Below are 24,789 nucleotides of genomic sequence, written 5' to 3'. Positions count from 1 at the left end.
AAACCTTGGCTCACTCCTTGCCTGGAACCCAGATCTTCAACGGAGGGCACAGCTTGAGTGAGGTAAACTGCCCAGGACTGAGCTGTGAGGCAGAAGGAGGATGGAAGATGCCCACGTGGGGACCAAGAGCAACAGAACTCAACTTTCAGAGACATGGATCTGGAGTCAAATCCCAGGCTCTTAGTCATGTGACCCTGAGCTACTGTGATTCAAAACGAGAATACCAACTTCATAAAGTTAAGAGTACAAGCAAGCACACATGCAAAGCACCTGGCCCATGGAAGGTTTTCAACAAATAGTAGTTTCCTTCCTTCCTTGGTAGAAAGTGGCATGGATACTGGGCTGAGTTCTTCTGCAGGTTTTGTCTTTGTGTTGGTTTTTGTATGCAAATCTATGAAACACGGCCACCTCAGTTGGTTATCCTAGCAGTTTTGTTGCTACAAATCCAAGACTACAAGCTTATGTAGGCTGCTCACACCACTGGAGCAGGGAAAAACAAAAAACAAAAATGACCTAAATGCCAGCGTAGGATTTGGAAGAAGGGAGGCTTAGCGTACATTTGTCCACATGAGGGAGAAGCCCACTGACCTTTGGGAAATGGCACTGTGGGTCTCCAGTTGGTAGGCAGGGGGGGCAGGGAGGGGGAAGGGGAGGGAGAAAGAAAACCATCTCTTCCCGGGGGTGAGGGTGCTCTGGGGTAGCAGGGACAGAGTGTGGGGTTCTATACTTTACCAGGGACCCAAGCACTTAACAGTCTCTGACCCCACGTGGATTTCCCCTCACCCATAAAAATGGAGCAGAAAATACCTAAATCAGTATCTACATTGTTGTGGTGATTAAATCAGATACTTAGGGAGGGGTTCCATGAATCCTAATTTTCCCTTCCCCCCTTCTTCTCAAGAGGAAGGAGGCAAAAGCCTCCAAAGAGAGACATCCACAGGACTGCCTTGTAGAAAATGGACCTGCAAAGATTTAATTGATGCAAAAAAACACAGGATTGTCGCCAGAGTTGGTCGTACCACATGAGCTATTCCCAAAGCACACAGACTGCGTCAAACAACAAAAGACTTCTGTGTGTAGCAGGCTGCTGCCTAGAAAATAACGGAGGGGGTAAAAAAGCCACTGGATCCGGTCTTTTTCTATGGCAAACAAATGAGTGGTGGAATGGTGAGAGTTGGTTTCTGTGGGTTGGGGAAGCAAGGGTAACCTCATAGCTTTCAAAATTAAAAAATGGGGCATTTCATTTAAACAACAGAACAGATGTCAGAGAACATTCCCTGCAGCCCCATAGGGGCCCAGTAATGGGTGGGGGCAGTGGGTCTGCAGGAAGCTGTGCCAGCAGGGTGGCAGCTCTGCCTGGTACAAGACCTCTCCCTGCCAATGACAGGAACTAGCCTAGCCCTCATGCCAAGCTCTGGGATCGGACAGGGGTGGCACAGGTGGAAAAGATAGATGGAAACAGGGCTATGACTGCACCCAAGGTGTTCCAGGAAAAGAAAAACTGCAATGAGGGCCAGAAGCCATCCATCCTTTCCTGTGGCTTCCAGCTTCCTGGAAAAGTGGGCATGAGACCTGAGATACTAGCTGGGAGGAGCGCCAGGGGAGGGGGCGGGAGGGGAGGACACTCCCAACAGCCCTGAGGAAAGCACGGCGCTGGCAGAGGGGAACAGGCCAAACGTCCTAGGGCCAGCCTCCAACTTCCAGCAGGGCTCTGCACAGCTGAGCCCAGTCCTGAGACAGTCAAAAGGAAAGTTGGAATGTTCCAGAAAGGAGACATTCAAGAATGCAGGAAAAAGAAAGCATGTGATCTCACAAGGCTGAGGTATTAGATAGATGCTGGCCCAGAACAGCCACGTCCCAGGGCACAAACATACTGGGAGGCTTTGTCCTGGAGCGTGAACCCCAGCACGGCCCTGACGGTCCACGAGACCAACCCTACTCCAGAGGGATTCCTTTGGCTCCAAGGCAGCTCTATGAATGCCACCCTTCCTTCCAAAGGTGCCAGTGTCCCCAAGGCCCCTCCATGGGCACACCTCCTCAGTGCTGCCAAGTTCATGCACGAGCTCATGTAAGTCCATGCATTTCAGCCCGAGGTCAGGTTCTTGGTCACGGAGTGTGGCTGACTTTCCAATCATCCCATCCTTTCCCCCCATTTCCAGATTCCTCCAGCTCCTGAGTGGGGCACAGCAGAGGACAGGAGCATGCTCTGTCCGAATAAAGTGCAGGCAGCTGCTTAGGCACTTGGTCTGGGGAGGAGCCAGCTGCCAAGCCCACCTTGGGGCTCAATAGCGATACACGTTCAGTCCGTTGTTTTCATCCAGGCCCAGCTGCAGCAGGCTTGAAGTGGCTGATGGCTTGGGGACCGAGGAGGAGAAGAGATGTCTGGTCACGAGGTGAAGGAAAACTCCGGGCGGCTGAGCACATCCAGGTGGAAACCAAGAGGGAGTCAGAGGCCCGGCACAGGCCCTGCAGCCGAGTTCAGCCAGCCAGCTGCTGCAAGAGGGGACTGGGGCTTGGGGACCTGCTAAAAGGATACACTTTGGGGTCCTTCTTGAAACGGTCTAGCCACTTGCGGTTGGCCTCAATCATGCCCTGGATGCTGGCGCTGCCCACCTCGGGGACTCCGGAATGGGGCCGCTGCAGGAGGCGGAGCTGCTCACTGGGAAGGAGGAGAGGAGGGGGAGAGGATGAGAGTCTTAGGAAGGGGGATGTGTGGCAGAGCCAACTGGAGGCCATCATGCCACCTCCTCTCTCTTCCTCTCTGTACCAGGATCTCTTGAGCAACTCAAAACTGCCGCTACAGAAAGACAAGCACAGAAGGGCAAAAGCTCCCTTGATCTTCATTTTCACTATGAATACATACCGGGAAAGTGGGGCGTCATTTTTTTAAAAAACAGAAAGACAAGCATCATGTCTTCTCCTCCCTGATAGCTGCCCTCCACCCTGCTCCTGGAGGTTTGCTACCGACACCCACTCTGAGCTCCCACATCTGCCTATTCTAGCCAATCTCATTAAGCAAGAAGCTCCCCTCTATCAACTCAGCTCCCAAGTTGGCCCAAAGAGATGGCTGGGGCTTGAGGCGAAGGAGGGGCATTTGGCACAGAATAAGATGAATGGGAAATTAATAACAGGTCTAAATAATTGCCCGTCTGTCACCCCCACCGGGTGTCCCTCTCACTCCAGATGTTGCTCAGCAAGAGTCACGGAAGCAGAGAGATGTAGGAAGCATTCAAACAAAGAGCTCAATAGCAAAGACAAAGGCCAAACTCCAAATTCCAGGGCTGGAAGGGCGATGGGATGGGGCAGGATGCATGGCTCCTCCATGGGCTGATTTCTCCCCACAGTTGCTTCCTCATGGAGCTGGCTGGGTAAGCCCAGCCCCAACCACCCCAGCCCAACCTCAGCAGTAAGGACTTGACCTTCCCCTGGCTGTGGAGGGGCACCTCAGACTTAGGCAGGACAAGGGCATCTCTGTGGCCCGGGGACCTGCCTGACCTCCTGAGGCAACAGGACCATGAGGCCTGCTCCTCTCAGAAGTGCTGCCTACCCAAGCGGGGACAGCAAGCAGCTTGACTGTCCCACCAAACCCAAGCAGGCTTACCTGGCAGACGTGTAGCCCAGCCTGTTCTCCAGTGGGGGAGGGCAGCTGCTGAGTAAGGGGATGCCGGCTAGAAAAGTGGGGGCAAGAGTTCAGAGACAGCAGTGAGTGAGCTGAGCAAGACCCAGGTCCCAGCAGGCCCCTCCCTGCTCACTAGCACCTCCTGCCTCCCCAGAAATAGATGCAAGGCAGCGCCCCCAGAATGAATGCAAAAGCAGGGGAAATTTCAGTGGTTGGATGTAGGAGACAGGCAACAGACAGGAACCATCCTATTTTACTTTACCCCTAAAACCTAATTTCTTTTTCAAATTTTTTTTATTTTTTAGGTAGGGTCTCACTATATACCTCAGGCTGTCCTTGAACTAGAAGTGATCCTCCTCCCTCGGCCACCTGAGTGCTGGGATTATAGGCGTGCCCCACCATACCTGGCTTATTTTTCAATTTTTCAAGTCTGAGACATGAAGTCAGAACTCAGTGTCAAACCTAGGGTCAAAACTCACTGGAGATTCCAAAGCATATTACTTAACCTCACTAAGCCTCAGCTCACTCATTTGTAAAATGGGGATAAGCAATTACCACCACAGAGAATTACCATATGGACTAAATGAACAAGAAAATAATATATGTATATATCTATATATTGCCTGGCCTATAATGATTGCATAAGATGGTAGCAGTTATGACAATGACAACTATAACCTTTTAGGTTCTGCTGAACTCTAGAATCTAGAATAGAGGGCCCCGGCAGGCCAGGCTCCGTGGAAGCCATCCTGCTGGCAGAACCTCGAGCCACAGAGCCACCAGCAAGATCTTCACCAGGAATCCACAGACAAAGCCAAAGGACCAAAGTGGGGGCAGGGGAAAGAGGTTGGCAAAATAAAAGGACAAAAAGGAAAAGTAGAAGAGGATAGAAGAGAAGGAAGACAGAGGAAGGAGGCAGAAGGCTCAAACCAGGGCCCAGAGGGAGGCTCACAGGGAAAATACTTGCGCCACTTCTCCAGCAGGAAGTCATCCACTGTCTGAGCCACGGAGGAGGAGAGCCGAGGGCCCAGCCCCGGGTCCCAAGCCCACTGGGTAGACGTGGGCACAGCAGGGGACGAGGCTGAGGCCCTGTTCAGGGAGGAGAAGGTGGGAATAGAGGCACTCCTGGAGGACGGCGAGGAGGTGAAGAGTGGCGGCGGCGGCTGAGTGCTGAGGCTGCCCAGCACGCTGAGGACACCATTGAGCTCGCTGCTGATCCGCTGCAGGGAGCTGCTCAGGTAATGGATCTTGTTGGGGAAGGCAGGACTTGGGGTCTGGGTGACTGAAAGGAAAGAGGCAGGACCCAGCTTCAAGGGCTGGTGCAGCTGCTGGGGAAAGACACAGCTTCAAGGCTCTGGAACATTCCAGACGCATCTGGCACTGCAGCCCCCCACTGGCTGCCCCTCAGCCTCATGACAGGGACAGAGGGCAGCAGGGCTTCTGTGGTCCTGACAGTGCAGACCCTGGGGCAGAGGCCCAGAACCTGGAGGGAAGGAAGGCAGAGGGCCTTCCGCTCACAGGACATAGTAGCAGAGCACAGGCGGCCTCCCTAGAGGCCTGGGGGAGAAAGGGCTACAGGGACACCTGGCAGCACTCAGAAGGCATCCCTGACCCTTCCGGCACTGGTACTGCAGCCCCAGGTGGGTTTCACTCCTCCCCACCATTTACCAAGTACCGAGTCCAGACACCAGCTCCCACACACCTACCCGCCGGCTGAGGGAAGGTGCTGTGGCCAGGTCCTCAATGTTCGTCCCTCTTCACAGATACTGTAGGCTTCACCTTATTTGTCCCTCCCTCCCTCCCTCCCTCCCTTCCCTGCTGCTGCTTATCACTCACCAAAAGGCAGCGGGTAGGATGTGGAACTTTCACTGCTCAGGTCTTCTGTGTCACTGAGGTCGAAGGTCACCACCTTCTTGGCGGGGCTCCCTCTCGGAGTGTCCTCCTCTGAGGCCTGATGGGTAGAAGCAGCTATCAGTGCTGCCCCTTCCTGTGTGCTTCCTACCCCGCTGCCCCTGTGATAAGTGGAACTGAGACCTCGGTGATCGGCTTCCCTGGGTCCCAGAGCTCTGCCAGGCATCTGAGAGAGGCATACCACACAAGCTGCCTCAGGAAGAGGCAAGGCTGAGAGCCCTACTGCCAGATATGCAGACACAGGGCCACCAGGACTGGGAGGACCCCACTGCTCTCTCCCACACGCTGTCCCTGCAGTGTTTCTCCACCTGAGCTTCACTGATGCCACTTCCAAGCCCCTAGAATGCAGGGTAAAGTGTATATGGCCCCAGGGAAAGGAAGGACACCTGTGACCCATGTCCACTCTCACACACCGCTCACAGCTCTCCTCAGGAACCAGAGCAGGGAAGAGCAAGAGCATTCCCCTTCTCTGGCCCTTCACAAGCAGCTCCAGGGCTGCTCAGGTCCATCTAAACCCACAGACATGTTTGCCGAACAGCAAGAACCATGGCCATTTCTCAGCCAGAAGCCCAGAGCCAACGCCCAATTCTGGGTCCTAGAGGTCTAGTTCCCCCGGATCCAGGACTAAGGAACAACCCAACCCAATCCTGGGACAGAAGGAAGCCACAGCCACACTAGGCCATGTGGCCACAGGAGACACCTCATCCTGAAGAGAGGACTCCAACTGGCTCAGCTTCTCCTCCTTCTTCTTCAGCAGGTCGTGGCCTTTCCGCATGGCTGACTTCATCTCATCCAAGTGCCTGGTTTCCTGCAGCCAGGAAGGAAGGGGAGGCGAATGGACCAACCACACAGATGCTGGAGCCCTAGCTCTACCATATGCTGGCGGGGTGGTCTTGAACAAATTACTTCTGTCTGCTTACTCATCTGAGGAAAAGAAATACTACCCTCAGTAGGTTGAGAGAATGAAGAGAGATATGGTATGTGAATGCATAACACCACGCCCACACCTAGTAAATTCTCCAATGGTTACTGGAGTTATCATCACTGCTGCAAGTATTTATCACCACCATCCTTCAGGGGGAGTAAGGAGGGCAGTCACAGGCCCTGGAGGAAGCACGTACTCACCCCTGGGAGGCCTGCTCCTGTCTGTACCAGCCCCTTGCCCTCTGCTGCCCCATGCCAGGCACAGGGACCGCAGGGCTAAGCACCCTCACCCGTTCTTGCACCATCAGAAGTCAAAAGCCCAGGTGTGATCCAAGACAGCCCGCCCTGCCCAAGCCCCAACAGGTGCAAAGCTCTATAACACGAGCTAATAATCCTTGTCACATAAATTAGCCCATAAGAAAGGCCAACCAGAAAAGGAACTCAGACTTCAAGCTGAGTGTGTCCAAAAGATTTTCATTTACAAATTCGGTCTTTATTGTTACATAATGGAAAAGCAAAGCACTGGATCTGAAAACTTTTAAACCTTGGTCCTACTCTTCACCTAGAAAATGGGAATAATAATACAGGGTGAGTATCTCTTATCAGAATGCTTGGAAACAGAAGTGCCTCCAATTCCGGGGTTTTTCAGATTCTAGAATACTTGCATAGCCTTTGCTGGTTGAAAGGATTTTTAATCTGTACTACCTTGCACATTATATATACATCTGACATGAAGCTCAAACAATTTGCTAGTAAAGAAGGCATTTGTTTGCAATGCTGTGTTGCCATGTAAATGTAAGTGACCCCAAGGCCCAGGTGGTTTTTGCCCTGGAGCCCCCGGACTGATCAGCTAAGGACAGCCTAAAGGCGAAGGTTCCACTGGCATCCCTAGGCCTTCCACTACAGGGTTGGCAGCTCTCCTCCAGGTACTGACCTCCTCCAAGTTCTTGCGCACATCTTCCAGGGCCTTGGTGCCCGGCGGGTCATCCGCTTCCTCCTGGGAACTAGTCAGCTCATGGCGCCAGTGCTGCTGGGCAGCTTTCAGGGCTGTCTGCCGCCTCCTCATGGAGCGTGTCTGCCGCACCAGGAACTCCTTGGCACTACGGACAGCCATCCCTTCGGCAGAGAGGTAGTGCCGGACACTGCAGGACAGGCAGGGAAGGGAAGTGGAGGAGCAAAGAAAAGACTTTTAGAAACCTGCTCTGGGACCCATGGCCACTTTCTCAGCAAATGCCCTAAGCACACACAGGAGCTAGCTGCTGAGCGGCAGCTGGGCAGCGCCGGAACCCCACTGTTAAATACCTACAGCACGTGGCATGTGGGACTAAAGAGTCCCTCCACCCTGATCTGAAAGGGACACGCCTGGAGCCTGTGAACAGATGGCCAGACACTCCCAGCAGTCTGATCCACAACCAGAGGTCAGCAGATGCCAGCATATTGCATCAAGGGTCACAATGGGCTGCTTCTTGGCTTGGCAGAGAAGATTCCTCCCTGGCCACCCCCTGAACCAAGCCCCACAGGTAGTCACTGTCACTTTGGCTCTGTAACACAGGCTCTCACTCACCCCTTCATGGTACCCTCAATAAGGCAGGATGTGGAAACCCACCTGTCCGAGGACAAGATGGTCTCCTCCTTGTTCTGGGAGAAAGGGGAAGATACCTCTTGGATCTGCTTCTATGAACACAAGAAAAGACCCACTGAGCACAGCAAAAGCTGACACCCTGTGGGCTCAAGAGATCCTGAAGCCCCTCCCAGTGGCCAGGCAAGGAAATGGCTCTGCCAGCTGCCAGGCACTCTTCACCTATAGGTTCCAATGGACGGTGGAGATAGCCAAGGGCTGGGAATAAGAAAAGGAGGCCAGATCCCAAACAGAGCACAGCCACGCCCCGCTCCTAGTAGCCCGCCCTCCTGCTGCTCCCCGCACCCAGGCCCCAGCTCACTGTCCCAGGAGATTTCCTCAGGTCCTCAATGTGGAGATCTGGCTCAAAATGCATAGAAGAATTGTTCTCCCCAGCCACCAGCTCTCTCAAGATGTTCTGCCTCCTCTGAGCTTCAGCCTCCAGGCTGCTGTGGTAGGGAAGGGAGAGGGAGGTGAGAAGTGAGACAGGGTCTTGCGATGAAGCAAGCGGGGCAGCACACTGTCAAGACCATTTCCACGCCTTGGTTCCCACTGAAGTCACTAGGCAGGGCTGAGACATGACACAGTAGAACCAGGGATCCTGCTTTTCACAGCCTCAACATGCTACTCCCTGCAAAATGCAGCACACACACATCCTTCTGCCCGGCCCCCACGTTGCACCCTCCACCTCTCCTTATTAGCTGGACCCTGATGAGACGGGGCCTGAGAGCAGCAGCGGGCAGAGGACAAGCAGGAGGGAGCTGGCCAAGTGGCCAGGGGCAGGGTGCCCACAGCACCTGATGCGCCTCTGCAGCTTCTGACTCTGCGCCTGCAGCAGATCCACTTCAGACTCCAGCTCCAGCTTGCGGGCCTGCAGCTCGTCCAGAATCCTTCGGAGCTGCCTCTTTGACTCCACCATGTGGGTGTGCTCCTTCTTTGCCTCTTCCAGGTGCTGATGGGTGGCTGTAGCTTCCTGGAGATGGAAGGAAAGAAAGACACAGCTGGAGACACATGGGAAGAAGGGAGGGTGCAGGCAGCCCTCAAGAGTAAGGAAGCTAGAAAACGATCAGGGAAGTCAGAGCCTCTGAAGTCACCGTCTCTGGGGTCAGGGGTCTGAAAGTGCCTGGCCTCCCGCACAGCGCACACCCGAGGCTCCCAAGTCGGGGTCCACAAGGGCATGAGTTGTGCAGTACTGGTCCACACAGCCTGGAGCCCAGCGTCCTGGACACAGCAGGTGAACAAAAGGGGGCCTGGAGGGGTGACGGAAAAGCAGAGGGAGGACAAGGGAGGCAGACAAACCTCACTCTCCAGAGCAACCTGCCTCTGTACATCAAGCAGCTGCTGCTTCTCCTTCCTCACAGTCTCCTCCTGCGGAAAATGAGCCCTTGGGCTGACTGCAGACCCCTGATATGAGGGGTAGGGCCTGCCCTCCCTGGAGAAGGGGACTCCTGCCCCTCACCTGGACATCCAGCTGAGCCTTTCTGGCCTTGACTTCTTTAGTTTTGGTTTCAAGTTCCACCTCTAAGTCCTGGAGTTTCCTTTCCTGCCCAGGAGTACAGTGGAGAGAGGATGTAAGGGGAGAAAGAGTATGACGCATTAGCTGAGGGGAGGAGGAGGGTCCAGAACCCACCGTACCACACTAGAGCCTCTGGGCTGGGCTCAGGCTGGCTTCTTCCCCGTGACCCCATGCTGCCTCCCAGGAATGCACCACAGCTTGATGCCCCGCGGGGACAAGCAGAGGGAGACACGCCAGCCCCAAGCCTTACAAGGGCAATGCCTCATCTTCTAGTCCTGAGCATTTTCCCTGGCTCAGAAAACAAAGGAGTAAAGAGGCCGCAAGCTTCAATATGGGTAGAGAGACAGCCGGGTGTGACGGTGCACACCTGTCATCTCAGCACTTCAGAGGCTGAGACAGAAAGATCACCACAGCTCAAGGCCAGCCTGAACTACATGGCAAGAGCCTGTCTCAAGAAACAACATATGGGCAGAGAAAGCCCCCCACTCCTGAAGCTGTCAGCACCCCATCCTGCTGCGGCCAGCTTTCAGCTCCCAGCACTTTCCCATCCTGCACAGAGCTGCACAAGCGGGCCCTTCCCACGCCTCCACCTGCTCCCGGTGCCGGCGCCGCAGGTCCTCGAGCTGCTGCTCCTGCTCCTGCCTCACAATCTCCAGTTCTCGCTCGTGGGCCCTCCGCAGCCGCTCCAGCTCTGCAGTCAGGTGCCCCAGGAGGTCGGCCCGCTGCTTTCTCTCCTGTAAAGGGGAGAGGAACTGTGGCTGGGAACCTGCAGGACTCCTGGCACCTCCCAAATCAGTCTCCTCTACCCCTTCAGCCTCGGGTCAGTAACACTGTGGTCACTACCTGCACCCCAAGACCAGCTCTCAGTCCCAGCCCCAATGGAGTCTGCCTGCCCCCAACACTAGCCAACAAAGCAGAAGCTGGCCAGACAGCCTTCCTCCTTAGTGAAGAGTCCGTTCATCAGTTAGTGCAGTCCTCAGGGAGGTCAGAATTGGCCTGGGAAGGTAGGAAGCTACATTGCATCGTGGAACTATTATCGCTGTCCCAGAAGACTGTAGAGGCTGGGGTACGGATTCCATTTACTGGAGCAGGAGCCTAAAAGCCCCCCAAGGGCCCAGCTGTGGACTAAGGTCCCCACCTACTATTTACCTCCAACACAGGCAAAGGAAGCCAGCCAGTGTTCACTCAAGAAACTGAACATTCCCACCTTAAGGCCAAGATGAAGACGGGCCGATAATATCTAAATATTGCTTGGCTCTTGACAGTCTATTTCTTGGTGTCCTGAAATCCCATCAGCCCTGGTGGCCTGCCGTTGGAATGACTAAAACTGAGGGCTTTGGAGCTGGACAGCTGTGCTGGAACTTCCAGTCCCTTACTAATTAGTGGTGCCATCTTGGGAAAGTGACTTGAACTCCCCAAGACTGAGAGTCCTCTTCTTTAAAATGAAGACAGTGACACACTTCCCAAGGCTGTTTCAAGGACTCAGCAAAGGGTCGTGATAGCAAAAGAGCTTAGCACAGCTCCTGCCACACAGTGCGAGCCCAGGAGGGCAGCTACTGTCACCATTTCATTAAAAGAGAGAGCAGCAGCCAGCCATGGAGGGTGCTGGGGAGGAAGCCCCCTACAGTCCCTGGCCGCAGGTGGCTGCTCCCGCCACACACGGTAGCAGAGGAGGGGAGGGGGGCATGGGACACGGTTGAGCTACCTCGGCTTCATACAGCTCCCGGGCCTCAGCCATGGCCTGCCAGTGCTCCTCCTTCATCTTGTCCAGCTTTCTCTCATGCTCCCTTTCCACCTCCTGCCGCTTCTCTCGCAGGAGGCTGCTGAGCTGCAGGACACACAGCAGGGATGCAGCTTACAGGACTCAGGTGGGCAGCACCAGAGCACCCCAGTGTGCCCACCCACCCCACACCATCTCACACACACACACCGCTTCCCCACAGGCGCAGTGCCAGGGCCTGGGCAAACAGAGCCCAAGTGCCCAGCCTCACCGAGCCACGAAAGCGAAGAGGAGCGTGCTCGGGCCAGGATGGCCAACCAGACCCCAATGAGGCCTGCGACACCAACCAGTACTCACCTCCTGCTCGTACTCAACCACCTGGTGCGCCTTCTGGTGAGCTCTCTGCTCTGCCCACCCAAGGTTCTCCTGAAGCCGGGCTGTCTCTTTCTGCTGAGCTTCCTCTATCTTCTTCTGGAGGCCAGAGACGACCTGAGGAGGCACCAGTGTGATGCCCAGGACACAGTAGAGCCACCATATGGGGACTCGCTCCCAGGATCCCCACACCCATCCCAGGGGCCTGGAAGGATAGGCAGGCTTGCACCCCAGGAGCCAGAGAAGGGGAGCTCTTCTGCTGACCAGCATGAAGGAGTCCTGGGTGCCTGGGCTCTGCCCTCTCAGCCGAGTCTCACCTCCCGGTGCTTGGCCTCCAGTGAGGAGCAGAGCCGCTCCAGCTCAGCACTGTGCTCCCTCTCCAGCGCTGCCACTGCCTGGGGAGCAGCAAAGGGCCTGTGAGGGAAGCAGGGCAGGGACACTGGCCGGGCAGTGACCAGAGGAAGGCAGAGTCAGGAAGATCACCCCAACCTCCTTGAGATAAAGGACTAAGGGAAATCACAGTACACGGTTGTTGCTCTGAAATAGCTCAGCCCCTTAGGGACTGCAACCGGCACAAGGACAGAACACAAAGGCCGGAGCAGAGGGCCACTCCAGCAGGCCTCGGGTCCTGTTCCCACACCTCGCCCCTGGGTTAGCCATGGTTAGAATGATGTGGCCGTAAGATCCAAGCCAGGGAGGCTGGAGCGCAGCGTGCTCTCTCGAACACCCGCAGACAATGACACACCCTCATCTTGCTGCAGTTTTTCCATCTTGCTGTCTCACAGGTGACACTCCTCACCAAAGGAAAAGAAATGTCTGTATGGCCTGCCTGGCACACTGGTGTCCCCTGGAGGTAGACCATCAAGCTGGAGGGGGAGGTGTGGACAGAGGACAAAGCCCCTTCCAAGGCACTGGCTTCTCATTCTAAGACCAGAGAGGAAACCAGGCAGACAGAAGCCACTGCAGCGGGTCCTCAGGGACAGGGACAGGACGCCCTCCTCTCAAGTCCTCTGGCCTGGATGATGTTCTGTCAGTTGTGACACCTTCCCAAACCACAGGACATTTCCCCCACAAGCCTCTGATGGCTCCTTGCCATTGACAGTGCCCAGCTGCTGCCTCTAGCCCAGCTGGACCCTGGAGGGCCTCTAGACACCTGCTGCATCTTCTGCCAGGCCAAGGAGCCCAGGGCCAGCCCCTGCCAAGAGCTACGTCAGCTTCACAAAGGGCCCAGACAGTCAGCTCTTGTTTCTCATAACTGCCTGCACGTGACACCAGCGTGCCTGGCACCCCACCCTGACACCCATTTAAGTGTGCCCTTCCTCCGCCTCTGCCTCAGTCCCTCCCCACACAGCCCAGAGCGGACAAGTGGGATCCCCATCTGCCTCGCTCACTTCTTTCCTCTCCCCTTCCAGCTGCTGCCTCAGTTGCTGCAAAGCCTCTTCCTTCTCCGTCTTCAAGGCAGCCCGCGCTCTCTCCTCCGAGGCCTCGAACTCTTCCCTGAGCTGTTCAAGCGTCCGCCTGCTTTTCTGTTCCAAGCTGGCCCTTTCGGTCTTTTCTAGAGCCTCGAACTCTTCTCTTATCCTCTGCAGAGACACCTCCTGCTCAGCTCTGGGGAGCAAGAACAAGATAGGGAAACGCTCTGGACTGTCACCTCCACGGGGCTGCACAGGTCCCAGGGTACACTCACCTGATTTGTTCCTCATCTGCTTCCACACTAGACTGGACCTGGGCTCGGAGCCGGGACAGCCTCCGACCCTCCTCCTCTCTCATCCGAGCTTCCTCCTCCTCGGTGGCTTTCTGCAGCTGCTCCTTCAGGGAACTGAGCAGGAAGAGAAAGGCAGGTTAGACAGAGGGACCACAGAGGCATTTCTTGCTCTGTTCATATTCCCCGCCTCTCAGCCAAGAGCTGCACAGTAGCCTCAGACTTAAAGAGAAGTCTAACCTGGGCCTCTGGGTCCATTGTGCCGTCCCATCAGGCCTCCTATGGCTGTGAACTCCACCACTCCAACACTGTTCTAGGTGTATCAGATCAAACCTAAGCCCCACCATACTCTTCCTTGCCTCTTGGCCTTTGCTCATGCTGATTCCTCTGCCTCAAATTCCTTTTTCTTTTTCCTGAAAAACTCACATCCATTGCTCAACACTCAGTTCCATCTCTCTGAGAGGTCTTAACAACCCAAAGTTCATTATTTCAACATTCCCACCACACTTGCGTTGTGGACCTTTCTCATCCTGTGCTACCTTGCATAGTGCATCATAATTTATCTGTTTTCCTTGTAAGTCTGGGAGCTTCTTCAGAGCACGAACATTGCCTTAAAACCTGTTATATCCTAAAAGCACACAAGGTAGAACAGACATCAAACAGGCACTCAATAAATGTGTCCTGGATTTGAACAATGTCATCCATCCCCAAAGCATAAGCAAGGCTTGACAATCCATGAAAGGTGTCGGTCTATAGAGCAGTGATTGCCCATTTCACCCTAAGCAGACAAACTACCCTGCTTATACAAACTACAGCCTCCCCGTGCAGTTCACAATACCAGGGGATGTACACTGCACACTCAGGGAATTCAGAACTAAGACAAACATTGTTCCGAAGACAATTTCTTTGAAAAGTTCTGCAGTGAATTCCAAAGCCAAAAAGATTTAGGATTGTTTCCTATTGCAAGTTATCAGTACTACCACTCTCTTCCATTACGAGAGGAAATCTGAGTTAAGCAAAAAGCTTTCCCTCCAGATTCCCAAGAAACCCTTTCTCTTTTTCCCATGGCTAAATTTACATAGCAACACAGAATGTTAGTGCTGGCAGGAACATTAGCGGCGAAGTCCAATGTCTTCATTTACAAGTAAAGAAACTGGGGGTCAGCCTGCCTGCCTTCTTCCTCCTGCCTTCTCACTCAAAGAATATTTGTTATGGGATCAGTTATAACTTCCAGAATCTTCTACCCAGAGGAAGTTTCCCAGCAGACAGGAGGAAGCCCCATCCCATAGAAAGCCTCTAGAGCAAAGAGGAATAGGGTTCTCTTGACGACCTACTTCGAAGACAGCCCTACTCACAGAGAAATCACTAATCAAGACTGGCTGAAACTGTAAATTCAACTGAAAATAAAAGCAAATGTGAATGGTATAACTCAGTGGCACAGCACCTGCCTGGCAAGTGTGAGGTCCTGAGTTTGACTCCCGGTTCCAAAAAAAAAGTGAATGCTGTCATTTATGGAGCATCTATGTCCAGGCCCTAATCAGACACTTTCAAGATGCTACTGTGCACCACAAACTGAGACGGATCCTGGAAGAGCCCCATGGTTCAGAGACAGAAAGGAAAGCAGAGGCAGCCAAGCAAGGGCGGCCTGGGAGAGGGCAAGCCTGGCGGGCAGGGAAGGAGGCCCCACACATCCCCTCCTCGTGCATCTTAAGGTACATGGAGACCCACCCTGCCTGGGCAGGCTCCAGCCCCCATCTCCATTTGCTGGAAGAGCATGACATAAGGAGATCTGTTTTGTGCAATGTTCCCTAGCAGGCGACCCAAGGGGGCTTGACAGAAACATAAACTCTGCATCTGCAGATCTTGTGTGGGCTCTTGGGAGATTGCCCTGCAACCCTCTCCATGCTCAGGTGTTGGTTTTCTGTCCTATTTTCTCCAAAGTAAGCATAAAGGTTTTATACATATGCTGCATGCTGTAGTTTGCTACATAGGATCTAAAAATAATATAATAACTCTCTACTACTCTTGGACGTTCTGCCTAAAAGGACAGAAGTTATCTGTTAACGTGCCAAGCAAATGACATATGTTAACACTTTCCTGTAAGACCTTTACCACCCGTGGGCTTCCCTTTGCAATCTCCATTTGCCCTCTTTTCTTTGTTTTTAAATCCTTTTTCCCTTCCCCTTCCCTCCATCTCTTGACCCCCTCCCCATGTGAGAATGACCTATCTCCCTACTTCCTATTATCTGTCTTCTACTTTGCTATTTATTTTTGCTTTATCTATTCATCTGTTGATGGCCATAGAGGCCACTTCCAAGATTTAGCTATCACGAATTACACTGCTATAAACATGGGGATGCATGGATCACTGCGATGTGATGTCTTTAACTCAGGAAGAGACTTAGAAGGGGAAGAGCTGGGTCAAATACAATTTGTAGTTGTAGTTTTAGTTCTCTGAGGAATCTCCACACTGATTTCCATGGTGGTTGTACTAGTTTACAATCCCACCAACAATACAGAAGGGTCCCTTTCTCCCCACAGCCTCTCCAGATTTGTTATTATTTAATTTCATAATGAGAAATTAAATAATAATTTCTGGGGTAAGATGGACCCTCAGTGTTGTCTTAATTCACAGTTCTGTAATGGCCTGCAATGTTGAACATTTCTTTATGTATTTATTGGTCATCTGTATTTCTCCTTCTGTGAAATGTCTATTCATTTCCCTGGCCTGTTTTTTGACTGAGTCTTTTCATTTCGGAAGGAGTCTAATTTTTTTTAAGTTCTTTATAAACTCTAGATATTTAGAAGACTGAGGAAGAGCAGGCAAAATTTGTTTTCCCATTCTGTAGGCTGCCTTTCCTTTCTTCTTATTAACAGAATCCTGATTTTATTTTAGCACCCAAAGAAGCTAAAGGACTGCACTTTCTAGTCTCCTGTACAACGAAGGGGAACCAACGAGTTAGGAGCAGAAATTATTGGGTAAAGCCGGGACAATGGCATCCCAGTGGCGTCCAGGGCAGGAACAGGGTGTCCCTCAATCCACATGGTCCTGCACAGCCAGGGGCGCAGGCCACAGGGGAGCACCAGGACCTGAGAGACTTCTCCTTCTTCTGCTGAAGCTGCCGCATCTCCTCTTCCTCCTCTTGCCACAGCTTTCTCCGAAGCTGCTCCATCTTCTCTTGCCGCAATTCCAGCAGCCGCCTCTGGTCTTCCTCAAGTTCCTGGGCCACTGCCTCTTCCCGGACTTCTAGTGAAGGCGCCGAGAGGTGCTTTGGGAGACCCGAAGGTTCTGGGGATGGCCTGCAGGAGGGGAACAGCTTATCACTGCAGAGTTACTATCCGTCCACCTTCAGCATTGAGTTCAGACAGACACAAAACATCACACAGAGAATTCCAAAGGAGGGCCCAGGTCAGAGTCACATACCCAACGCAGACCATACAGGGCAGGCAAAAAAAATGCAGCAAGGAGAAGGGCAGCACAGCTGGTAGGTTGTGGCCTGAGGTCAAAACCTGAAGCTGTGGCTCAAGAGCTGGCAGCAGCAAGGAGGGCGAAGTGCTGTTCCCAGTAGATTTTCCCCAGAATGGCTCAGGCCCATTTCCGGTCTCCACTTGGGTTCTGCTTGCTATGTGAGATTCACGCCAGCTATTTGGGAACAGTCCCTAGAGCCTGCTCTCTGCCTCCCAAGCTGAGCAGAAGCTAATGTACATGAACTCATAGGAAAAGCAGCAGCCCTAAAGCCTGCAACAGTCCATGGAAGCCAGGCATGGTGACACCCGCCTATAATCCCGGCACTCTGAGCGGCTGAAGCAGGAGGAACACAAGTTTGAGCCCAGCCAGAGAAACTTAGTAAGACCTTGTCTCAAAATAAAAGAAAATAAAAAATGAAAAGCTAGGGATCTGGGGATGTGGTTCAGTGCAAAACTGCTCGGTTCAATCCCAGTTCTAGGGAAAAACATCCCATGGAGGTCCAGGGAATGGAAAAAAACCCTCCCTCACCACCAAGCAGATAGGCAGGAGATCCTTCTGAGACAAAAATGTACTGAAAGTGCAAGAGGGGTTCTATGCTCTGTTTCTGTGGTGGTGGCAGGTTTTCATCTGCTCGGGGTTAATCCAGTGTTTGGAAATGGGTGAAAGAAATTCAGAGCTAACCTGAATACAGACCCAGGTGGCAAGGAACAATGGGATTAGTTTACAAAGCGTCTACAGAGTAGAGAGAGCTGTGGTTTTGCTTGTTTTCTGGATCTTCAAGGAATACCCAGAGTGAAAGTTAGAAAACTTCCGGCAATGAAAGCCTAAGCAGGACACAGTGTTTCACCTTGCGAAGTGACTTTCTGAAGGCCAGTCCAAGCCTGCACTCCCTGTCCCTAAGCCACTAGACAGAAACTTATCTCAGCAAATGTGGCGTTCGGGCTGCTGCAGGCCTGGCACAGTAGCTCAGTCCACCTCAGCAGGAACGTGTGGGCAGAACCCAAATCCAAGAAGACCCGGCAAGACTCAAATAGAGAAGCTGGTCCCCCCGCTGAGGACTCACAGCCCCTTCTCCCGCCAGCTCTACACCACAGCAGATGGAAGGCAGCAGGCAGGAGCAGAGCAGAACAGCACAAGAAAGCAGGGATTAGGAATCACACTGCAGCCCTTGGTACTGGGGAGGGGAGGAGAAAAGCTGAATATACCGTCAGACCTCTCCTTCTCTCTTTCCCAAAGTCAGAACTCAGACCAGAATCGGTCTTGTCCGGGCTCCATGTCCCCTCCTTCCAAAGCCTGGCTTCCTCTCAGTCCCCTGACCGTCTGACTGATGCAGATGGAAGCAGCATGGCTGCCATCTCCTTTGAGAGCGCTGCCCTCGGAAGGAGCCTCCCCCCGCAGCTCTCCGCCTCATCAACCCTCCAACTCATTTCCAACCTTGGCTGAAAGCATCTTTTTTTCCCTGGGATGGTACCTTAACATCTGTCTCCCTTGTGGGCTGCGCAGCTATGTGGAGCCCCAGGGACCGATGTTGCAGGAAGATGTGGAGTCAGAGCGCGTGGCAGCACGTGCCCAGGCTGCACGCACCGGCGAGCCTGCTCGCACACCTGGCACACGGGCGAATGGGGCTGTTTTTCACGGGGCCTCTTCTGCCTCCCCGGGGTATCCAGAATGCCTCGCTTAGGTCCAACAGAGTGAACAATGCTCGCAAGATGGAGGGGATGATTGGGAGGCTGAAGACACCACAGGAAGAGGCAGGTCTGATTTCTAGGTCAGCCCATCAGGTGTCAGCCTTCGTGAGACCCAGTTTCCAGGTGAGTGGCAAAGGGAAGGCTCTGTGGAGTGTAATCGATTCAGGCTGGCCACCCAGTCGCTTGGCGCCATGGCAGACATGGGAGAGAAAGCAAGGCAGGAAGGCAGGGAGGGAGGAGCGAGGGTGGGGGCCTGGAGAAATGGCACCCCAGGAACATTCTGGAGTGGCTGTACTACCACGAAAGCTGGGGTCGGGATTAAAGGGATCACGAGTCGTGTCACATTCAACCGCTGGTTTTAATTCTCTTCCCATCTACCTCTCTGCAAACCCTCACATAAGACTTGCGAGGCAAAGGAGAGACTATCCCTGCATCCCAGGCCCAGGCTTCTGGCCACTCCCTCACCTGCACCCTGTTCCTAACCCTTCTGATCCAGACTCAGGCACAGAACTGCTCCCCGCAACACCCTGAAAGCCAAGAGCTGCCTTGCATGGCTACGAAGATGAGTTAAGAGGCAGTAGTGGGGCCTGAAAAGCATCAGGAAAGGAACAGAATATCGAGGGGACAGTGACCTTGCAGGTCAAGGACAGTGTCTTGAGACCCAGCCCAGGCAGCATCACCGGAGTGGGCAGCAACCAGCCAGGGCAGCCGGAGGGGAACCAGAGCCTCAGGCTCCCCTCCAGAGAGAGGGGCAGGGAAGACGCCCCTCTGACACCTGCCTACCTTTGCCTCTGAACCATATTCAGAAAGCACTCTGCTCTGCATGTGACTGCCACCAAGGGGCCTCGGGAGAGCCACATGCTTCCCTGGTCACAGTGCTCACCGTACAATGTATCACGGTCTGAAACCTGTGGCTACCCCTCCCCGGCGTGCCTCCTGCGATGTGACGGCAGTCACACGCCATCAGGAGCTCAAGTGCCCTGCAGCCTAGGGTGACATTCCCTGTGAGTCATCAGAGTAGGAACCTGCTTCTGCTCCACAGTCAGCCCCAAGGCCTTTGTTCCACTCGCTCACAGAGGGAAAAAATGCATAAATCCTGGTGCCTGTCCTCCTCCATGTAGAGAACCGGCTGCAAAGAAAAGGCAGAAGTCTGGGGTTCCGGTGATGAGAGTCTAGTCCTAACTCTGTAACTAACTAGGGATTCAACCTTGAAAATCCTTTGTATTCTGAGTCTCCATTGCCTCATCTGAAGAGTCTCACAAATATATCTTGTGTGAACCCGGATACACAAGATATATCTGTATCCTACATAATTCTATTTATGTAAAGGTGCAGAACAAGAAAAACAAATCTACAGATAGGAGTCACAAGAGTGGAGATCTGAAGTGGGTGGGTGGAGAGGACCAGAGGAAACATCTCTGTCAGACCCGAGTGGAGGCTATGTGGGATGCACGCATGCAAACGATTACCGACTCGTACACTTCAGCTCTGCATACCTCACTAAAAAGTTTACAAGAGAAAAATGGTACTTGGTAGAAGGGGGATATGATTTACCAGGTTTCTGCTAACGAACCAGAAGGGTGCCCTCTTACCCACCTCACACCTTGGGTTCTGGCCAGAGGTCCCAGGATCTAAGCTAACCCAGGCAAGGATCAGCAATGCTGACGGCTGCATGGGCTCTCCAGGCTGCACACAGAGCACCAGGAACGCACTCCTTCTCCCCCTGCACCCCAACTCCTAGGCCAGAGCAGCCCCTCCCCACCACCCAAGAATGGGCACTCCAGCAACTATGTACAGTGAACAGGGACAGATAAAGTTGGCCCTTACACCTCCGGAGAGACTGGCGGAATGGCACTGACTGCCACCTCCTCCTGGGGCTCCTCAGTCTCTTCCTGCCCAGAGCCCAGATCCTCAGCCTGGCCCCTCTCGTGGGCAGCTGCTGGGCTTGAGGTCTGCTCCCTTGAGTGCAAAAAGGAAGCAATTGTGTTAAAGCTAGTAGGAAAGAAAGCTGCTTGACTTGCAACCCATTCAGGGTCAAAGACCTGCAAGGGAACAAGAGTGACAGCCCCCACAAAGTTTCCCTGCCCCGGGACCCCAACCTCGTGCTTCCCTCCCAGCCTCTTGCTGAGTTCTGTGCACTGACGACCAGACACCCCACCCCCGTGGGAAGCAGTGTGCTTGTGACATCAAAAGAAAAGCTCTGAGGGCAGTGCTCAGTGGATGCTACCGATTGGACAGCACTGCTACTCAGTCTCCCTGGTGGCTCATCCCAACCAGATGACTCCTAAGATCAGCATCTTCCCCTGGCTGGGGGGCAGAGGCCCTGGCAAACATGCACTGGGCTCTGGACCAGGCTGGGATGGGAAGGTCGAGCTGGCTTGGGGACCCCGAGTTTGTACGGCTCCCTCTCTCTGGACCTAGCACAGAGCAGGACTCTCGCGGGTTTGCTGAGTGACCAGGGCTGGGTAGACAGCTGATGGGGAGGGTACTGGTGAGGAGGGGCAGGGAGAAGGGGCCCTCCTGGCAAGAATGGCACAGCCAGGGCAACAGCGAAGTCTCTGTCCCAGTCCCTGGTAAAGGGGCCATGGGGACAGAAGAGAATCTTTACTGAAGAGCTCCCGAGCTCCCCTAATCAGGCTGGCTACCCAGCTTTCACCTGGAGATCGAGGACAAGGACGAAGCAGATTTCCCCTCTTCCCAGCTCCTGCTCCTGTTGTTGCTGCTGCTGCTCCAGCTGCAAACTCGCCCTGGCTCCAGCCTCCGCCTCCAGACCCTCCCCACTCCTGTCTCCCTCAGCACCAGCACAGACACCCGTGACACACAGAGGGCCCCCGTCACCCAGGGTGCTTCTCCCTCACCCTTACCTCTGGAGGGACACCAGCAGGATGGGGCTGGCTACAGAGTCCTCCTCAGGCTCCCCCACTTCCATCCGCCCAGGCTGCCCCTCAGGGGTCTTTGGAGGCTGTTCTTCAGTGACCTGGCTATGAAGGGGACTCTGGGACCGCTCCTCGTGTAGAAGTGGAGGAGACAACCTGGTCAGCAGGCCAGAGCAGCTGCATCAGGCCCCCATTTGGAGAGCAGGAAGGAAGCTGGGAGTGCAGTGTGCATCCCTAGGTCAGTGCCTGCTCCCCAGCTAGACCCAGTCTCTGCCTCAAACCCACACAGAGAGCTGCAGGGCAAAGCAGCCAGTGTCCAGCAAGGAGACACTCCCCTCTGAGCTTCCTTTCTGCCAAGATTGAAGCCAGGCTCCCCAGCTCCCTGTGCCACACCGGCTTGGTCTAGGCATGAGACCTGGATGCCCCCATGTGTGTCCACTCCCGGAGTTCACCACCACCAGGGCTAGAGCGAAACTGAAGAACTGAGTATAAAATAAAGAGAAAAGGTGGCACCAGACTCAAAGGGTCAGACTTTGGAAAATACATGAAGCTGTAGCATCAAAAAAGTTAGAATGCTGAGAGCTTTCCAAGGTCTAAGACGAGGATGACCACTCTCCTTGCCCCTCCAGGGTGGCGGCCCTTCTCCAGTCACAGGCTCAGGCCCAAAAAAGTAGGAACAGCCCCAGAGGGTCAGATGCACATGCACACTCACAGAGCCACATTCATCTCTGAGCTCAGAGCTGTAGTACCGACCCTGCAGCATGACTCCCCAGGCCTCTATCAGGCTACTTCAGTCCTGGCCTAGGACCAGGTGCACACAGTGTAATCAGCCCAACCCAGGGAGGAGGACAGAGCCCCGGCCCTACCATGGTGCCCTGTGAAGAGTCCTACCAAGCAGCGTTTCACATTTCTATTGTGCAGCACCACAGGGCATGCACAGACACACACACACAAACACACACACACACACAAACACACACACACACACACACACACACACACACACACACACACACTTTGCACAGCCTCCTAGCCAGTTCACCGTCTGCTTTCAGACCAGGGACAAACTGAGCCAAGTCAACCACCAAAGCCTGTAATTCTGCCCAAGTCCACACCATCCTGAAGGCACACCATTCCTCAGCTCTGGAAGGACAACGTCCCACATACTGTACCTCTCTGAGCCTTTGGACCGCTTGCTCTGGAGCTCTGCTCGACTGGACTGACTGCCATCCCGGTCTCCTCTTGCTAAGCCCTGAGACTGTGGACAAAAAGCAGTGGAAAGTATACATTAGCAGGGTCTGTACTGTAGGGATCTCCGCCCTCTTGCTGATTCCATGCTTAGGAGAAAGCACTGAAGGGTGGCTCTCAGGAGGACACAGGCCACATGGGACCTAGAACCAGAGGCCGGCCTGTGATGAAGCCTCAGGCTCATAGTAAAGGAGGAGACAAATGACCACAGCCACTACACACAGAGCCAGGGGCCTGGGGCAGAAAGCGAACACACAAGAAAAACAAAACCTGCCTCCTGCTGCTGGAAGCCTGCAGTGCTGGCTGCAAAGAGAAAGCAGAGTGATCCATGACCAGCCAGATCCACTGAGGCCTATCAGCAGCCCCAACGATACTGCTAAAATTAAATAGGCAGAATGGAGGGCAGCTGGCAAGTACATCTGAAAGGAAGCATCCTGGGGAATTAGGGTCTTGGGGGAGCAGGAGCAGGCTCTGCCCCAGGACAAAGGTATGACTTCTGGCACCTGGGAGAAAGCAGACACTGGCATTTCTGCGACTGCTCCATTTGGGGCTTGTGTGGGCATGGGTCTCCTCCCAGGACAATGACACCCACTCCTAGCCAGGGATTATAACAGCCATTCAAAATTAAACCCCAAAATCTTATTTGAAAGCTTGGGTGTCTAGGCAAATTTAGCAAACTGGTTTTTAAAAAAGAAAACGACTATTTGTGATGATTCTAGTATTTCCCACAGAGTAGGGCAGTGCAGTCAGCCTGGGGTCTCCCCCGGGTGCTAGCACTTCCTGCCTGGGAAGGCTGCTCCTCCACCGTGCAGTGGGACAGGGAGCCACAGTGCCCAGGGCTTCCGCTGAGGATCAAATGAGATCGTGTGCATAAGCCCAGCTCCTGGCCCAGAGAAGGCAGGCCCTGAATGTTAGCTCCTCTTCCCATACGCCTTTTGCTTTCCCCTAGACTGAAGCAAACAAAAAATAAAAAGGAAGAAAAGAAAAAGAAAAGCCTCTGCCAGTGCCAGTCCCCATTCCAGGACCTGTACTCCTTCTGTCACCCCAACAGGAGCCCCGTCTGTTCTGGGACACAGGGGTCAACAGGAGAGGTGGAGCAGGAGACAGCTCACTCCATCTTCCCCAGTGGGGTCCCCAGCTCTGTGCCCACCACCCCCTGCACCTCTCCACCGGCAGCCTGAGCCCCAGCAGCTGTGGCCAACTCTGCCATCTGGATGGGCGAGGAAGGGCATGGCTTGAGCTAACACCCAGCTCCCCCAAATTACATTAAAAATAGCAATGCCGCCTGTGAGTACCTCGTGGTGCCTGCAGCAGAAGGGCTCCCTGCCAGGGCTGCCACTCCTCATCGCATCAGCCTAGGCAGAGCCTGCAGACAGTGACAGGGCCACGCAGCCCCCATGCTTCCAGTACTCAATTCACAATGTGTCTTCCCCTGAAAACCACACCAACCTCATCAAATATCTCCCTCACTCACTTTTCAAGGTAAAAAAAAAAGAGAGAGAGAGAGAGAGAGCCACAGGCCAATTCCATTTAACAAACTAACAAAGTACAGTGATCACAGTACCTGAGGGACAGGACCCTGGGTCAGAAAGGACTCCAGGGCTGTAAGTCAAGTACTACGAGGAAAAAGGCAGGCACCTTGGAGGCAAGAGGCAGACCCAGTCTTTCTGCCTCGTCCCTTCTTGTTTCATCTTCTACATAGCTGCAAGAAACTGAATGAGCTCCCCAGCTAGAGATAGGGATGTAGCTCAGCGGCACAGCACCTGCCTGGCAAGTGCGAGGTCCTGAGTTCGATTTCCGGTACCAAAACGAAAGAAAGGAAAGACAGCAACCATATCCTGGGCCCCTGGCCTGAGAATCCTCAAGACACTACATCCCCTCCCTTAACTCAGCTCCAGGGTTTTATTTTGTTTAAAATCCAGCTAAATAAAACATGGTGCATTCATACCGCAGACATCTATGCAAACACTAAAAAACAGTAAGGGAGATCTACATGAAATAATTCAGAAATAAGTCAAGGGTCAGTTCACAAATTTAAAGTACAGATTGTCAAGCATTTTTGGTAACATAATCTCAATTCTTGTGGAAAGGAAAAAAGAAGTTACAAATACAAGTTACATCTACAC

General features: G+C 53.6%; 1 protein-coding gene across 8 annotated transcripts in view; it reads right to left on the bottom strand.

Moving 5' to 3' along the window:
• Positions 1–943: 943 nt before the first annotated feature.
• The window catches only part of Cep164 (centrosomal protein 164kDa), a 68,663-nt gene continuing 44,817 nt past the window's right edge, over positions 944–24,789 (bottom strand). For 5 of the 8 annotated variants that reach the window (XM_013511149.1, XM_005378211.2, XM_005378213.2 and 2 more), the window contains 22 exons: positions 22,588–22,673; positions 21,404–21,571; positions 20,367–20,498; positions 16,473–16,682; positions 13,368–13,499; positions 13,072–13,288; positions 11,998–12,075; positions 11,666–11,797; positions 11,294–11,416; positions 10,179–10,322; positions 9,532–9,615; positions 9,372–9,440; positions 8,870–9,045; positions 8,395–8,521; positions 8,061–8,128; positions 7,389–7,596; positions 6,231–6,338; positions 5,456–5,570; positions 4,572–4,901; positions 3,602–3,668; positions 2,537–2,659; positions 944–2,382 (listed from right to left, as the gene is read on the bottom strand). In XM_013511149.1, coding sequence (XP_013366603.1) covers positions 2,283–2,382; positions 2,537–2,659; positions 3,602–3,668; positions 4,572–4,901; positions 5,456–5,570; positions 6,231–6,338; positions 7,389–7,596; positions 8,061–8,128; positions 8,395–8,521; positions 8,870–9,045; positions 9,372–9,440; positions 9,532–9,615; positions 10,179–10,322; positions 11,294–11,416; positions 11,666–11,797; positions 11,998–12,075; positions 13,072–13,288; positions 13,368–13,499; positions 16,473–16,682; positions 20,367–20,498; positions 21,404–21,571; positions 22,588–22,673 — 2,997 coding nt within the window. In that variant the 3' untranslated portion in view covers positions 944–2,282. The remainder of the gene's footprint in view (positions 2,383–2,536; positions 2,660–3,601; positions 3,669–4,571; positions 4,902–5,455; positions 5,571–6,230; positions 6,339–7,388; positions 7,597–8,060; positions 8,129–8,394; positions 8,522–8,869; positions 9,046–9,371; positions 9,441–9,531; positions 9,616–10,178; positions 10,323–11,293; positions 11,417–11,665; positions 11,798–11,997; positions 12,076–13,071; positions 13,289–13,367; positions 13,500–16,472; positions 16,683–20,366; positions 20,499–21,403; positions 21,572–22,587; positions 22,674–24,789) is intronic. The other 3 variants (XM_005378212.2, XM_013511151.1, XM_005378215.2) reach the window with 3 other exon arrangements.

Source organism: Chinchilla lanigera, unplaced genomic scaffold, assembly GCF_000276665.1.
Source record: "Chinchilla lanigera isolate Chin_1 unplaced genomic scaffold, ChiLan1.0 scaffold00011, whole genome shotgun sequence".
Lineage (NCBI taxonomy): Eukaryota > Metazoa > Chordata > Mammalia > Rodentia > Chinchillidae > Chinchilla > Chinchilla lanigera.
This window is presented reverse-complemented; position numbering and strand designations above follow the sequence as displayed.